At 32.5% G+C, this 17,689-nt stretch overlaps 2 protein-coding genes across 3 annotated transcripts; one reads left to right on the forward strand and one right to left on the reverse strand.

Moving 5' to 3' along the window:
* The first annotated feature begins 610 nt into the window (after positions 1-610).
* On the forward strand, positions 611-8,119 carry LOC110999984 (BRCA2-interacting transcriptional repressor EMSY). 2 transcript variants are annotated; one of them, XM_022269292.2, is made up of 6 exons: positions 611-802; positions 934-1,108; positions 1,859-2,147; positions 2,441-2,606; positions 2,731-4,503; positions 5,002-8,119. In XM_022269292.2, the coding sequence occupies exons 1-6, from the start codon at positions 742-744 to the stop codon at positions 5,445-5,447; spliced, it is 2,910 nt and encodes a 969-aa protein (XP_022124984.2). In that variant the 5' UTR covers positions 611-741; the 3' UTR covers positions 5,448-8,119. The 2 variants fall into 2 exon arrangements, with proteins under 2 accessions (XP_022124984.2, XP_022124985.2); XM_022269293.2 differs by having other exon boundaries at positions 5,293-8,119.
* Positions 8,120-8,914: 795 nt separating this feature from the next.
* LOC110999975 (aspartate aminotransferase, mitochondrial) lies at positions 8,915-17,075 on the reverse strand. Its single transcript, XM_022269282.2, has 9 exons — positions 16,855-17,075; positions 16,453-16,609; positions 15,941-16,084; positions 13,614-13,820; positions 12,205-12,300; positions 11,838-11,988; positions 10,461-10,635; positions 9,836-9,986; positions 8,915-9,153 (listed from the first exon to the last, which is right to left on the reverse strand). The coding sequence occupies exons 1-9, from the start codon at positions 16,944-16,946 to the stop codon at positions 9,031-9,033; spliced, it is 1,296 nt and encodes a 431-aa protein (XP_022124974.1). The 5' UTR covers positions 16,947-17,075; the 3' UTR covers positions 8,915-9,030.
* Positions 17,076-17,689: the final 614 nt, after the last annotated feature.

The raw sequence follows: 17,689 nt of genomic DNA on the forward strand, positions 1-17,689 counted from the left end.
CTTAAAGAATTGGAGGAAATAACTAAATTAGTTTATATATGAGACAATATTAAATGTCTTGCAAAATTAATATAAGTTTATTAGCTGTATAATATAGTGTCAGAAATATATTGTCTATAGTATTAAAACTATAAATGTTACCATGTAAATGAAATAAAACAAAGTTAGGGACTTTTTACTCAAATAATTTTGAACAGTGTTTCCCTCTCGTTTCTTCGCTAAAAATAATCTATTATTTTATCATACTTTTAGGTTACGGTAGCTGAGATAGTATATTTTTTAATTCTATAATCTAGTTTCCATTACCTAGAAGCTTTACCGTGTTCATAGTATATTCAATAGTTTTTGTTTAAAACCATTGTAGAAAAGATGCATTCCTAATCTGCTGGAACAATTAGATTTTTATACACAAAGGATGCATTAGGTAAATAAATTAAGTTGACTTGAAAAAGCTTATAGGCGTAAGCTCACCATAGAAATGTACTTATTTCACTACAATAAAACCGACCAGTTTTTAACAATACTAGACGGAAATGCAAATTTCTGATTTAAAAACTGTCATCCCAAAACCAAAGACAAGATTCAAGCTATCCGTTTTCTAAAGTGTCAATCTAAACGAATTGTCGTTTGATGTGAAGTAAACAGTATGGATATTTTTGCCAGTAAGATATTTTAGAGAAATGTGGTTCAAATCATATAATCCACTATTAATTTGAGACTGTTTTAGTCCAAGGAATAAACATGTGGCCCGTTCTTTTAAATATGACACGCGACGAATGTCGCCGGACGCTCAGAAGACTTGGTATATATTTAGTTTAAAATGGCATTCATTTTCCCTCCTATGCTTTTCTGAACTCCACCAAATACCAGCTATCTTTTCTCGAAATAATGAATGTTATTTCAATGTATATAAATAGGTATGTGTCTTTACAGAGTTAGAAGCATATTCGAATATGATAAGCGTGTTTAGAGCGCAAGGGGCATTGGAAGAAGATAGAAAAAAGTTACTCGAGGAACTGCGCGCCGTTTTGCATATAAGCCATGACCGCCACAGTGCTGAAGCGCGACGCGTGTCTAATGACGAGCTCTTAGCAACAATAGCTGAGCAGTAAGTTTATTTTTTTATTAAATAGAGAAAACTTTTTATTTGTCCTAAGTTTAGTCAAAGATGGCTGCATGCTCTGTTTTACCATTAACTAAGCTAATTTTAGAGTTACTAATTGACTTCAAAGCTTTCCTATAAGAAATGGATCAAGACTTGTGATTTGTATGTATTTGTAAAAGTATTTTAAAATCTATACAGCCATGTAGAATGTTCTTCTTTTATTTTATACTATTTAGTTTTTAATCAATGAATAGTATATGTCTAAAACTAAGTTACATATTGTATAGTTTTCATATTGACATTTAACCTATCAAAAGAAATAACTGTCACAAATAATTTTTGTATTAAACAGTATTAAATCAATATTTACTTTACAAACCATGTGTTGTAACTTATTAATATTTCTACTGTAACAGACAACTGCATATAGTGTGGTTAATTATTTTAACCTAAAATTATATAAATTATGTTTGTACATATATTTGAATAACCCTTTTATATAAGATACTATAAGACTTTTGGTCTGGAAATGATTAAATTTTTTGTTAAAATTACAATAATAGTTGTTGATTTGAAGACAGGAGGAAGCATTTCATTAACCAATATATATTTACTCAGTCTTTTAAAGAAATTCTATACTACTTAGCACTAAAACACACACATTTGTCTGTCCAATGTCCTATGTGATAACCATTGTGAGTGTGAACTTAAAGTATATTAGGTGTTGTAGGTAAAATTTAATTTAATTTCCAGTATAGCTGGTCCAAACACAGGGCTAGCATGGATCAGCGAGGGACGTCGAATTATACCTCTGATGCCACGTGGTATTGCTCAAACCATGTACACAGAGATTGCGGACAAGGTAGCAGAAGTAACAGCAGCTGAGAATAAAGAACTTAAAAAAATGGAAGACAAACTCATTACACCAATTTCAAAGGAAGTAGAAATGCCTGATCCAGAAACTGCTGAGTCTGCTTTGGAATGCAGCGAGAAAATGGATGAAGTTTATCCACCCATTGCTACTGAAGACCATTCAAGCAAAGTTTGTAAACTTTTTTATCTTGCTTAGTTCAACTGCTTGATAATTTAAAAAGTTCTCTGTAACAAAACACAATTATTAATACCTTAATATAATTCTTCTGGATAATTTATCTCTTTTCTTTTGCGAAATAATTTGAATAACCAGAAACTTGTTTTTAATCTTTTATAATTATTATTAAAGTTATACAATGTTAATACAGCAAATTTTATTTCATCAAAATGTAAAATTGTAATCAGATAAAATTCATTATAGAAAGATAAAAGCCATTATAGTTTACGCAATTTTTTTTTCAGATATGGGAGACGGAAATAATTTGTCGAAAACGGAAATTAGCAGAGGATGGTGAATTTGAGGACACCATCACACCAGTAAAAAATATGAGAAATATTCCTGTTAATATGCATCAGAAACATGTAAACTTATCACAAGTTTATTCAAAATATTCACAGCCCACTGTCAGTAAGTATTTTGGTAATTATTATTTGGTGTTCATAGGTTGACATTATGTTACCTATATGAATAAATGATTTTGTTTTTTTTTTATTGGAATAATATAGACAATCTAATTTGAATTTCCTTACAGGCAAACAATCAAGTCAGTCAAAACATTCATATAATCAAGTTAGTAAAGTTTCAAGTAAGCCGTGTCAGACACGAGGGCCCAGACAGCAAAAACCTAAAGTGCAAAAGCCTAAGGTTCCTCGTCAGAAAAAGCAACCAAAAGATGTTCAATCGTCACCTGCAAAACAGTTCAGTCCAGTCTCTTTGCAAATGGAATACTCCGGTCCACCCAATACCTTCCAGGCTAGTTACGCCCAATCCATATTGTCCAACAAAAACAGAGATTTTATGGATGAATTTAAACCAAAAGTAAAGTCCTCACCCGGAATGGTCAGCGAGTCTCCCACAATGCATTTGTTAACGCAACCCGCTACTGTCCCACATGAGTTAGGGCTTTCGGAAAACGCACATCCGGATGATCCAAAATCATTGCAAGCTCAAAGCACGCCGATTGCAAAGCAACCACTAAACACGGTCAAGGCGTCCCAAATTATTCTCAAAAGCCGAGAATCTGAAAAGAAAGTTCCCGTGCCAGACATTAAAATAGTACAAAAATCCAATGACAATATAAAAATACTCGCGAACAGACAAGTCGTGGTGGCGCCGAGTTCCGCGCAAAAAACTTTGAATGCGAGGAAATTAGTTACGGCGAAAGTAATAGGTTCGATTCCGAATGTTAGAACGTCCACAACGCCCGTTAAAACCATATCCGATAAGATGGTTGTTGTCTCTAAAGCCCCAATCGATACTAGAATATCGCATCCAAAATTCGTTATAACATCATCGTCGACTGCTACATCCATGAAATCTTCTACCCCAGTCAGTACAAATAACTATGCACCCCCCACTTCCGAAACTTTGACCCCGAAGGGTATCCCCGCAACAGATTTAAAAGTTTCAGCAAAAACATTTGTGAATCCTAAGTCTGGAAAAACGATGGTTGTTTTGCCAGCAAAGTCGAGCAAAGAAGGTCCCTTATTCCACTTTAAAGGCGTTTCGACAGCCATGAAGGTAGTTTCAGTTAGTTCACAACCCAACACAATGCCGACATCAAAATTTCATCCAGGGTCTTCAACATTAAAACCAACTATAGTCAGTGCTGCTAGCCCTAAAATTCTTGGTACGGAGCCAATAAAAACTGCCAATTTGGCTGACATCGTTCCAGTTAAAGGTTTAACGCCGACACAAAAAATTATAAGCCCCATAGTTAGACCGGTCAATGCGAAAGCGAAAGGGAACGTAATAGTCGTTCAGAAAAGCGCAAATCTCGGGAAAACCTTGAAATTTACCAAGAACGGCAATGATATGTCGAAAATCATAATGGGGCAGAATGTAAATCAATTGTTGCAAGCAAAGTCGGAACAGGGAGAACTGTCTAAATCCAATGTAATTGTGTTGGAACTGAACAATGAGCAATCGGGAAAGACGACAACTATGTCCGAAATACTAGATAGTCACATACAAAAACCTACCCCGGAGGAGAATAAAACGAGTCATATTATAACCCAGGACACGCCAGTGTTATTCGATAGTCACCCTGAAGAGGGTAGGAGTCTAGATTCAACTGCATCCTTGGAGAAAGATGGAAACCGACAGAGTGAAGCCAAAGATTCACCCAGTGATTGGGATATGGAGATCGAATCAGGTCCCGATAGCAAAAAGAACGCTGACAAATTGAACTCGTTACATTTAGATCTTGGTATGTCCAGTGAGAGTGATACGGAATATATGGCTGATGGCAAGAACAAGAGTGACCATTCGTCACAAGACAGCGTTCACCAAGAAACTGAGAGAGGTAAGTTGCGTTCATAAGTCATCACAAACAACTCAGTCAGTTTTTGATCTATATTAATATATTTACGAAAATATTCACTCAAAATAATAAACAGACATGTAATTCTAAGAATATTATTTGTTTTTATATACAAAGCATTTTATACCGGGTATCTAAGAACCGCATTTGGGCATTTTTCGTTTTACAGAAATTTTGTATTGAAAGAAAAAAAAACTTGATCTTCAATTGATGGACTTAATTTATTATTTTTATACCTTTAAAAATAACGTACGTATGTTTTGTTAGTTGAAACGCAAACGGCTAGCATAACCCTGGTCGGTCCGTATATACCCGTTATTTTAGTATATATTTATTTTATTTGTGAAATAGGTGAACACTGAAGATTTAACTGAACCGAACCCATCGCTCTTTTAGTACTCTACAAATTTTTTTTCTTTGTCCAAATATTTTCTCAATATCAGTAAAGACATGGGTAAAATTGAACTATTGCTATTTTAGGGATGACCGGTGAATTATATAGTGGGGGGAGCATGTCTCTAGCCACGAGGACGTTACTCAGTCAGCTCCAAGACGATGGTTCGTCGAGTAACGACTCCTCGTTCGCGCTCAAATCGAAAAAAGCCGCACAGAGTATTAAAATCGACAAATCCGAGTCCGAAGCGTTGTCCAAGGCGAAAGCGAAGCTTACGCAAAAGGTGGCGGAGGCACAAAGCCAGCAGAAACGAATAGACGTTTATAGCACTGCAATTGCGACGACTGACATAAACCTTGACTCGTTTTCGTATTTAGATGAGAGTTTGATGGCCGATGACGAATATCCTGAGGGCAAGCGAGAACCCCGACGCGATATTCTAGACGATCAATTGAGCCGCCTACTAGCAGAGGACTCTGCCAATTCGTCGGACTCACAAACGCTCGAACAATTGCCTATGACCAACGAGTGACTGTGAAAGTGTTTTCTGTGAAAATTACTCGACCCATGAGGCTAATGAAATGACATATTTTTTATATGTATGTACATTATGTTTTAAAACGTTTACAAATGTCGGTACAAAGGTACTGCAATGTTTATTTGTTTGCGATTCGGACCAGAATGTAAAATATTGTAAAGGGCAAGAATACTAGAGCCTCTATTCAGATCTGTTTATTTTTTTTCAGTGCTATTAAATTCGCAATCGAATTAAACTATTTCAAATGTACCGGATAGAAAATACAGCATCTCTTGCCTATTTACTTGTACTTAAATATACCATATACATAGCTAATATATAGTGAAATTATTTTTTGCTAAATGCCGCCAAAGTAGAAATTATTAATAAATTTTATAATGTACGTGTCGAGTTATGGATATATTTTAATTTTCTTTCCTACACTTACCTATACTTTTCTCTATTCGAAACCTACATATCCATTTTATTAACTTCCTAAAATACCAATGAGTAGTCTTAAAATGCTCAAGCAATAACGTATAAATTAGTAAGTTATGTATAAATATTTACGTGTCATTATATTGTATTATATTCGTGATTTTTACTTTCGTTTTAATGTGGTAATGTAGGTTGCCATTTTAAATGTAATTACGCCAACGAATTATAAATTTAAATGTATCGAAATGGGGTTGGTCGCTACAATTGTTATTATTTAGTGATAAGTGACGTTTTTGAGCGTATTTTTTTAAATCTAAATAAAAGAACCTTCTGCCAATTCAACTAAAGTTAATGTGGAGTATGGGAACTCAGTGTATATAAGTTGATATGTAGATTAAATTAAATTATGAGGTTTTATATTTCTTAAAAATACTGACTTTTCTCTGAATTATTTTTCGTTCATCTCGCCTTGTATATTACTCATACGCACAAATGATTAGATTTAAGACTTATGTTAATGTGTTGAATGTGAATGATACAAGTTTTATGTTACACGCAAATCTGAATTTAGTTATCAATTTTGGCATAGTTTAGTTTGATCTCAAATGTTCCGAGCTGCATTCACATAGCTGGTTGTAATTTTCAATGGTGCATAATAATTTTAGGGTAATGCTCTGTTATAGCAGTTTTTGTTTAAGTTTACTGCAATTTATCATTTCCATTCACCTATGGTAAAACAACGTTGCAACAACAAACAACAAAGTTTTAAAACCTTCCACTAATATTTAAAGATAATGACTTTGTATGGGGAATGGAAACAGATATGTTTTAGTATAAATAGAATGCAATGTACAAGCAGGGTTTTATTCGCAATTAATATTGTGTATATCGAGTCAAACTTTGCTTAATTTGGTACGAGGTACTTGATTCAGAAGATATATATTGCCATATTAAATGGCGGTCTGTAATTCAGTATACCCCTTATTACATAAAAGTATGTATTTAGAAAGGTGTATATAAACATGTCCTTCAATGATGGCCTAAATGTTGTTTCGTCGGGTTAATAATTACATTAAAATTGTACAACACTTTATTCCTTATTTTCAGATTTTTTAATATTTCAGTAGGTACAATGGAGTTTAAGTACATTGAGGGTAGTTTAAAAACTATTAAAATTCCATTTAACCTGACTATTTATTAACAGTATTAAAACCTACTTGGTGTGAAAACTTTGTAGGTTGACGTTTTACAAAAATGTTAAGTACAGATATCACCTATATAGCAGCTAAGATATGCTGTACTCGAATGAATGCATGAAAAACCAATACTCTCCTAATGGGTAAGTGGTATCTTCATACTAATGTGAAAATGTGCATTGACTGTGCCATTAATAGATTATGACAAATTGTGTAAATAATAATAGGTATTGTTTTTATCTACAAGTTATGTATCATATTAGCGATATTTCTAAATATATTGTGTAATTAGCGTAAATTAGTGAAATGTTAGATTTATATTTTGTATTGGATGCAGGTGAATATGATTAAGATTGTTGTCAAGATAAAATCTATTGAGATTGTTTTTTAATATATTAAGGCGAACCCAACTTGTGGGGCACTAAATTAACAAAGCAACCGAATTTAAATTCTTCGCTCGTTTTATTTCATAATAGTAATATTATGCTAATGAATAGCAAACAGTTTGCTTTGTTTACTATCTCTACGAAATATTGTCCAGCGTCGTGAGGTGCGTAGCGCCTTCTACGCTAGTTCTTAAAACCGTGTGAAATATAGCTCGATTTTGACAGCTGTCAAACTTAAATGACAGTACTCTTTGGCTGTGCCGAAGACTCCTCACAGATTATTTTAAAGTATGTAACTAAATTATTCGTAAAATATTTTTCAGTTTTAACGTAACTTGAAATGAGTTCGATTTTTTTAACAATTTTATAATTATTTATTCATTAAAGCATTTAATGTGAAAAAAAAATATTGCACGGGACCTAGTTTGCAAATATCTGGCTATATTTGACAAGGCATTGTTAATCAAGAATCTAAAATAATATTATTTAATTTAGTCAATATTAACGATTGACCTGCATCAACAATAGAATAAGGATTTTGTTTGTCGGCTGTAAATATCGCATTAGTTTCATTAGAATCACTAAAAACGTGTTAATACAATTTCGTGTTTCTTTTTTCGCATCAAGTTTATTTTTCAACCTATTTTAAAATACACAGTTTTAATTATCATGTCTTTACTTTCCCTACCTAATGTTTATGAATTTAAATAATAGGAGAATGTTTTGAAATGCGTATACGTTACGCGTATGCGTATACGTTCAACGAATTGCAAGTGAAAAGGATACTTTAATTCGAATCATATTTTTGTAGATTTTAAATCACATCCCTTATCAATTAAAAATAATGGTATTCTTATTATGTTCTGTCAGCATATCCAATTACAGGCGTGACACTATCTGTTTGTTGTCTTGCCCAATCTTTAAAATTACTCAAAAAATCTTGTAAATAGTGTGTCACTATGTAAGATGCTGAAATAATACGTTATATTTGAAATTACTTATTTTTTATCATTATTTTACGTTATTTATACATCTCAACTCCAAATGAGATTTTAATTTCCCGTCAAATGAAATTAACTTTATATTATTATTTAATAAAATAAATCAGTGGCGCTACAACCTCTAGATCTTGGCCTCAGATTTCTGAATATGTTTCATGATTCTTTTTCCATTTAATAGGCAATAAGGTGATCAACCTCCAGTGCCTGACACGTCGATTTTTTGGGTCTAAGACATGTCGGTTTTTTCACGATGTTTTCTTTCACCGTTCGAGCAAATGTTAAATGCGCACATAGAAAGAAAGTCCAGTGGTACACAGCCGGGGATCAAACCTACAACCGAGAGTCGCACGCTGAAGCCACTAGGCCAACACTGCTATTATTATTTAGTAAACATAAAAAATTCAACCTAAAATTTTGAAATAAAAAAAACATATTTAATGTGGGTAGTAATAAAAATTGTCTAAAAGTTATACTTTTATTTCTAATAAAAAATAAAATAACTATAATAAAGATATAAAGTGCGCGAAATACATCTGGTTCAGTAAACATTTAATGCTTATGGCAGTTTTACTTAAATCTAAGAGGTGACCTTATGCATGGCCTCGGCGACGTAGTCGACGTTCTTGGAAGAAATTCCGGCCACAGAAATACGTCCGTCTTTGGTGAGATAGACGTGGAACTCCTTGGTTAGTCGTTCCACCTGTAATTGAACAAAATTATAGTTTTTTTTTTCATTTCATGCACTTCCTACACTACGCATCAGTATTTTTTTTCCCTTACTTACAATTATCTCTTTTATGTGCGTTTATAAATAGATTATAAAATATATACTGGGTGTCCCAGAAGCCGTCCGCAGTTAGTGGTGATACTCAGAATATAAATAAAAATTATTTGGGATTCCTGACTTCAAGCGGATTGTTGTTAATCTTTACCAATCACAACTCCTAATCGTTTTTTATTACCTTATTATTTATAAGAAATAATTTGTTCTGAATACAATAATATTCCTACAGTACTCACCTGTCTCTTTATCACAGCGGTAACAATATTTAGCAGAGATCAGAATATGACTAAGGTTTTTTCCTCGATTTCTAATATGTTGAACATTTTTCAAGAGTTTGAAAAATGAACCGTAGAAACATACCAGTATATATATATAAGTAACATATTATGTATGTATTAAAAAAGAAAACTAACAGAGACAAACGCCCGCGTCACGGCAAATTCCCGGGTTAAAATAGTAAAAAAAACTGTCATCCCTATATTACGATGATAATAAATTAAAAAATATTTTTTTTAATTAAAAAACGAGCCTGCAAGACAGCCATCATTTTTAACGACTTTATAAATGTCTCGTTTGTGTGTATTGCAATTAAACTTACCTGATCTGGTTTAAGTCCGGTGTAACAGAACATTCCGATTTGATCGGTGATGTGTTGCCATGGCAACTTGTTTCCGGCGCCTTCGATTCCCGCGCGGAGTTTTGTACGCATCGAGATAATACGGTCGGCCATTGATTTTACGTCCGCTAACCTGAAATATTATTATTTAAAAAAAACTGGCGCTGGCAAGCTTGGTCTTAGCTTCTCATTTATGTTTCATTTAACAAAAATAGACATGTAAACATAAAAATATAGGCAACAGACATTTTAAGGCTTATCTGTGGGTAAATAGGACTTATCATTAACGCGAATATTTGATTTAATCTGTAGTAGAAAAACGTGTGTGTTAGAAGTTATACTTCTTTGGCGTAATTATATTTCTACGTCTGTAGATAAAACGACACTAACAATGGAAAAAGTTATTTAATACATTTAAAGTTTTATTATAACTAACTTCAAAATGTAAGTTTTTTGTGACGGTGAGCGAACGGATCATAAAAATTTACTGTCATTTTTTTCCCTAACATGAAAAAACGTATAATATAAAATATTGCTTATTTAAAAAAGGTTATTCTAAAGATGGCAACACCGACACATTAAAATAGACTACTATACAGAAACTGACCATAATTTCTTGAGCTCTGGGGTGTTAAGGATTTCTTGTACGAGACGGGCACCATATAATGGTGGGTTGGAGTACATAACACGAATCATAATTTTCACTTGAGACATCACTTTAGCTGCTGATCCTTCGTCACCGCAGAGGAAGGTCAATGCACCGGCACGCTCTCCGTACAATCCTGGACAATAAAAAATATGTCTATTTATTTACGAGCTGTAAACTTGAATATTTTAGTAATACATAGTATAACACGAAACCGAACGAAATTATGTTTTATCTATTTTTTAAACAAACCAAATTCACACAAACAACAATTTTCTTATTTATAAACGTGTATTTTGAAGGTTAGGGCTATCTAAAAATAAAATTATGTTTTACTAGTTTATTTGTGCACGTCCTAAATGGGTGGGAGAAGACAGAAATTCCATTGGTGGAGAGCCAGGGATCGAACCTTCGACCTCAGATGAGTCAAACGCGGAACCCACTAGACCAACACCGCTGTCATAGCAAATATATATTTAGATATATATAATTTTCGATTTCTTGCATCATCATTGAAATTGTTTATATATAATAACATGTTTATTTAGTTTTCGTTTACACTGATAAGATAGGTCAAAAGTTACAAATCTGTTTCTTGAATCATATATTACTCGTATATATTTAACTATAGAAATATGGTTCAAGTGTTGTTGATACTAAATATAAATAATTGATGAAGGGCGGGATGTCGGGGAGATTAAATGTAACTTTAAAAGCATTATTATGCCGACGTTTATAATATAATAGTATACATTAAGTAACCAACGTGAATAAAAGAACGCGAAGAGAAGAACTGGCAATAAAATATCCGACACTTTTTTATGTAGTCGCGAAATAGGAGCAAGGACACATTTGTCGAAAAATTTGGAAAAAGGTGAAGGAAACCCGAGAAAGTTTTCAATCAATGTTATTGAAGGAAGTGTGGATAACGAGTAAGAAACAAAAAGGATACAACAAATTATATTTGTAATATTTGTGAAGATTGGAAATAAACGGGTTTTATTACTATTATTTCAAGCCTACATTTTATAGTTTTTACGTACTATATTTTACGTACGTGCGTACAAACTTACTTAAAAAACTTAATGCTTCTTTCATTTACGGTGTCTTGCGCACCTTTAATATTATTGCTTGTGAGACAGATAGATCTATTTAGTTGCACACTGACTGAATTCACAAGAATTGCATTATTTATAATTAGTTATAGAATAGTTTAGGTTTTAAGTTTTTACTTCTAATTTTTTTGTATTATGTTTTTAGTTTAGATTTCTATTGCATTAGTAGTTACTGTAAAAATAGGAAATAAGAAACATTAATATTTATTTTTGATCAACATACCCATGTTCTTGGCGAAACTCTGAGCCAATGTGACCTGGTGGCCCTCCTTCACAAAGTGCCTGACTGCGAATGCGTCCCCGTCTACATCTCCAGTTGCGAAACCTTGGTACGCCATATCGAAGAACGGGTAGAGTTTACGCTCTTTGATCACCTGGTAAAAAATATTTATATGCACGTAACTTAATATCCCTTAATGGACAAATTTCTATGCATAATCTTCTTGGACAGGAAACAATGATTTTTTTTATCTTACGGAGTTATCTTGTATCGAATAGGGGGGGGGGGAGGGGCTACGCAGAACGAACCAAATTCGAGTCTACGACCTAATAGGGGGGTTTCCCCACCTGTAAAGTGTTACGATACTTACATGAGATAGCTGTTCCCAATCAGAGGGTTTGGGGTCAACTCCGGTCGGGTTGTGAGCGCAAGCGTGGAGCAAAATAATGGAACCTTCAGGAATTTTCTGAAATTGAAGACAACTGAGGTTTAAAATGTATTTATTTTTAATTTGCCTTTTACATAATTTTTCCTTGCTACTTTGCAATGCCTGTATTAATTTAATGTGTGTGCGTGTAAATTTTAAGTGACTGTTGCATTTTTAGAACTAATAAATAAAAAGCAAGTCAGATGTACAGGCGGAACGGGTAGAATTTATCTATACTTTCAATAATTATGTCATAGTCAAACACTCAATTCATAAAATGTTATCACACTATACTTTATCAACACCATGACATTGTCAATGACGCAATGACCCCTCATTACGTATACAGTCAGCTTATATTCACGTGATAGTAAGATAATACTATCGTTAATATGGCTTCCTTAAAGAGTATACTAAAAATAGGCGTTCAATAATCACACACCTAAGTAGCGCAAAAATCCTGTTAATATCTATGGTATTTTTAAATTTGGAACTCAACTTGAAAAATCAGCTGTTATAACTTCATCTTTGTTGTATCTGTATTTACATAGTTGGTCTAGTTTTTGTATTGTTAAAATAAAATTTCCTTTCTACCGTAACACATTTTTTTATACCAGGAGGTAGCCATTTTTAGGCCTTTACCTTAAAACAGCCCTATTTTTTTGTATCGTTCTTTACGACTTGTATGTAGTACCACAAGTAATATTAAAGAGGCTCGACTTTTTTCTTCTTAAAAAACATGATGTATATGATATCGTCTCAGCTCCCAGTGAAGTGAGGTTTTTCTAATTTTAAGTGGCGTTTGTGTTCAGGTTAGGTTAGGTTAAATTATTAACGTTATTTGTATTTTCGTTATTGTATAATAATATAATTAAATATACTATTGTTATTTCAATGTTCTCAATTAATTCTAAACTATAATAATTTATATACCGAGGAGTAAAGAGTTGACGTTTTTTATTTACTATTGATACACTATGTTATAATATATTATATATACTATGTCAGAGTAGCGTATTATTGTGGTATTAATCGTGTGTGATAAGATAAACATTCAATGTACTATACAGTATAATAAAAGCTATAATTCACCACGGTTAAACAAAATTTAATCATCGATAAGAATATTTTCCATTGTAATGATACAATTTTTCTTGTATCATATTTTTACTAAAACTCATAGAACTTATCAACATCGATTCGTTATTAATTTCTGGGATTACATATTTGATAAATTTCATAATTAAAAAAAAATCTTAAAATTGCGTTCCATTATGACAATTATTTTTATAGAATTGAGGGGAAAACGATTGTAAGGGACGCTCAAAAATCACTTTTGTTTCTTTACTTACAGATATATCTTCAATAGCTCCTTTAAGATCAAAGCCATGAGTCTTAGGGTCATAGTAGCGGTATTTCTTGTGGGACAAGTTGAGTGTGTTACAGATTTGAGGGTGGTTTCCCCATGTGGGTGTCGGCATCCAAATCTCCTTGTTCTTAGCGTAGTGCTTCGTGATAAATTCAAGGCCTAGTCTGAGCGCTCCAGTGCCGGACAGTGTCTGCAAATATTAATAACTGTACAAAAAGACACTGTTATTGCGCAGAGGTCGCTACATAATTTTTCCTGCTATAATACAATGCGCTTTACCTCGTAAAAAACTGGACAAGTTACATTAATAGCATTCATTCATACAACAACTTTTACTGGTTAAGAATATTACATATGTACTGTTTACGCCAGCGCCAGCTAATGTACTGGATGGAGCAGTTTAATGACCTCTGGTTTACTGAAGGGGGATTATTTAAACTCTGTTACTAACTAAATTGTGTAGCCATTTTACTTAAGAACATAATAATAGGACCAAAGGTTACTTTAAGATATTAAAGTACATTTTATATTTTGTCCTGGTAATTATAAACGAGCGTATGGGAACAGCGGCTATAGCCTGGAACTTTCATTCCGGCTGTGCACCAATGGACTTTCTATGTGCGCATTTTAAATTCGCTCGAAGTCGACGGCCTGTTTCAGGCATAGGAGATCGTTCACCTACTAGCCTATTAGATTAATTTAAATTTAATAACTTTAAAAACGTTTATTTGATATATATAATCTATGAATACGTCTGTTGAATCAGTTCAAACTAATACTTTGTATACGTATTAGTTTCGAGGTGATTCTGCCCTTCTTTTCAAATAAAACAAAACACATATATGCCAGTATACGCCATGTAACTAGGATGCATTTAGCACATATGTAATAGTATTGGGTAAACGTACCTCGATCTAGATAGTTTTATTTAGGCACGTAATCATCACGTGCGCGGTTATGACATCACAAGTTTTCTTTTACATTCTAATCAATAACTAGATCTAAGCAGTTTTCTTGACTAAGCATTAACAAGCATTACAACTTTATTACAGCATTACTTGACTGAGCATTAACAAATTACTTCGTTATTCTTCGTTAAATTGATACATCTATATAAATAAAAATGAATTTCTGTTCGTTTATCTTTAAAACTCGGGAACCAATTTGGCTAATTATGATCTTGAAATATTTATTCAAGGAAGGTTTCAACGGTAAAAAACTGTTCCTAGCTGGGAAGTATTTGCTTTTTAGATCTTATACAATTTGGTTGCCAAATATGAATTTTCTATTTCATAGGTGTATTATGATGAGGTGGGGTTGATCTCTGAAGTCTTTATCGTAAAAAGAAGTCTTTAAAAAGTTTGTATTAATAATAAATATATTTATATTATATAAAGGCATTTAGTGTAATCTACTAGTTACTATTAATCAATATATGTGTCACTTATATGATGGAGTATGCTGTAAGATTGGTATGACGAGATATTTATAGAAAGCACCAAAACTAAAAAAATATGTAAAAGAAGACTGCATTATAACGAAATTGGGATCAGAGAGAAAAGCCGTGTATCTCTAAACTTTACTCTCTTAATACAATATAAACAAGAATTTTTATTTTCATAATTAGTGGCAATTACGTTATTAGTAGTAAAATATTTCTGATATAGACACAGTAAATTATCTGCCCCAAGTCCAATTGGGGAATTTCGGGATTTTGACAAAACAAAAATGTAATTTAAACATTGTAAACAAGATGTTTTTCGTACAATTTTCGTCATTGAAAACTAAACTTTAACCTCAACTAAAATAACATGTTACAAAGTACTTGTTTATCAGCTTTGGCACTTTTCCATAAACCTACAACAAAAACCTTGACAAATTATATACAGCTATACTCAAGAACTTAGTTACTAAGGTCTGAAATATTTGAGAAATGAGTAATTTCCCATAAAATGGGGAAAATATTGAAAAAGAAATCTTGGTTTTGGGCAAAACAATGCCTGGATAAAGCTAGTTGGAATTTCAAAATGTAAATAAAAATTTACACAGATATCCAATATTCTACAGGATCCCAGGTCTTTGGACTTCTAAAGATTGGATTGGTTATCATAAATATATTTTTAGAAAATAATGACCTTGTGAATGATTAACCTATGATATAAATTAGAGTATAAATGTAATAAGATTCAAATTAGTGTCTAATATCTCAGCTTTATTTTAAACCATTATTGAAAAGGAAATCAAACTCATCAATAGAATATGATTATAGATATAATAATTAGGGCTAATACTTCCAGATTTATTACTTACTTGAACAGTGACATTTGATTTATTCTTTAGAACGGGGCTGTTTTCTCCAAAGGCCAGCTTGGCAACAGCATCTGTGTAAGACGCCTCACCGCCAATGGGGGCATACTCATGGTTCAAGGCCTTTTTGTGAAGGATTTCCTCTGCCTACAAGACATGTACAGTTGTGAATGTGCAAACATTGATATTGTTTGTTAGGTAAACATATTGTAGTAAGTTATGTATCATATTTGTACTAACATAAGTGCTTGCAAAAAGTATAACAATAAGAATGTACTCTAAAATATGGTATGTTTGTAAATAAGTTAAAAATATAGTAGAAAATTTTATCAGGAATTCAATAATATTTATAATCAATTTTTTATAGCGGTAAATTAAAAAAATTGTACATAAAAATATATTAGTGTCCTTATCTAGTTGATATATTTCAACTATATCTATATTTTTAACAAATTCATAGTTAGGTTATGCTAAAGAACATAGTTAAGAAATACTAAATTAAAAATATTGCTTACCTTTCTAACTGATGGTAAAACAAATGGGTTGCCATTATCATCACGGTAGGCACCAACACCTAAATTGACTTTCTTGGGACTTGTGTCTTTTTTGTATGCCTCTGTTATACCAAGAATAACATCAGGTGGACCCATTTCAACATTTCCCCACCATGTGCTAAAATTTCACTTTCGATGTATAAGAAAATAATACAATAAACTTAACATTAGAAACACACTAAATTTGAAATTAGTAATATTAAACAATTTTTTAATTAGAAACATTTTCGTTGCGGTGTGATTATCTGGATGCGCCAATCTCGACACCAAGCTCCCATTTGCAAACAATTTACGATGTTATATTTTGTAATGTGTATATCACCGGTGTGTTACGTAAGTAAATATGAAAAAGCCGGTACATACCTATTCGCCCTAACAGCGGTATTTCCGATTATCGTCTCCACATTGTTGTTTTTTAGAACGTGAGCGGTTAATTTTCTAACAGCCTGGGCCATTGTAATACTGTTCGACACTGGAGAGCGACTGATTACTGATTATTTTGTTATACTCGAAACAGTTAGCACTTGTTAGATTATGAAATGATAAACTTGATAAAACTCAAATCGCAAGTCGCAATCCGCACTCCGCAGATATCATATGTTAGGGATACCAGATTATAGAATCTTGTTTCTACTTTCAGTAAAATGTCTCCCAATTTCGAAAATACACGGCGAAGATACGGTTTTTTACTTATAAATTACGAAGCATTATTATTTAAATAGTAACGTGGGTTACGTTGTTTATTCGCCATATATAAATTTTTAATCAAATTAAAGCAATTTTGATTTATAAGTTCTTTAGCAAAAGAGGCCTTAGGTACTAAGGGCCAACTAAGTCATCAGTATTTTTATGAAATAATACGTCTTCTTTGAATTAGTACAAATCAACATTGATTTTACCTGCGTACAGGAAGGTTTATAAGATGGCAATAATACAGTCTGCAGTAATTTCATTATGTGCAAAATGCAGAGTGTCTACTCTCTTCGGGCAATGTCATTCGGAGGTCAGGTTGATATCAACAGATTGAAAATTCCTAATTTTTATTAGCTTGGGATGCATGGACGGTCGTGGACAAATATAGTATTATAGTTATTACTGGTTTTATTTTTATAAAAAGTAATTTTTTATGTATTATCCAAATAATAACAATTTGTTTAATGTTTATTTCAAACTAGTAAAACTAATTTAATTAAATTAA

The sequence above is a fragment of the Pieris rapae genome, chromosome 12 (genome assembly GCF_905147795.1).
Source record: "Pieris rapae chromosome 12, ilPieRapa1.1, whole genome shotgun sequence".
NCBI lineage: Eukaryota > Metazoa > Arthropoda > Insecta > Lepidoptera > Pieridae > Pieris > Pieris rapae.

Excerpts from the sequence above, each read along its gene's own strand:
- LOC110999984 (XM_022269292.2), top strand. The coding sequence starts at position 742 with ATGTGGCCCGTTCTTTTAAATATGACACGCGACGAATGTCGCCGGACG. Across the intron at positions 1,109-1,858 it reads TTAGCAACAATAGCTGAGCA|TATAGCTGGTCCAAACACAG; the intron begins GTAAGTTTATTT and ends TTTAATTTCCAG. Across the intron at positions 4,504-5,001 it reads TCACCAAGAAACTGAGAGAG|GGATGACCGGTGAATTATAT; the intron begins GTAAGTTGCGTT and ends TTGCTATTTTAG.
- LOC110999975 (XM_022269282.2), bottom strand. The coding sequence starts at position 16,946 with ATGGCCCAGGCTGTTAGAAAATTAACCGCTCACGTTCTAAAAAACAAC. Across the intron at positions 12,301-13,613 it reads GAGCTATTGAAGATATATCT|AAAATTCCTGAAGGTTCCAT; the intron begins GTAAGTAAAGAA and ends CTTCAATTTCAG. Across the intron at positions 10,636-11,837 it reads GAGTTTCGCCAAGAACATGG|GATTGTACGGAGAGCGTGCC; the intron begins GTATGTTGATCA and ends TTTATTGTCCAG.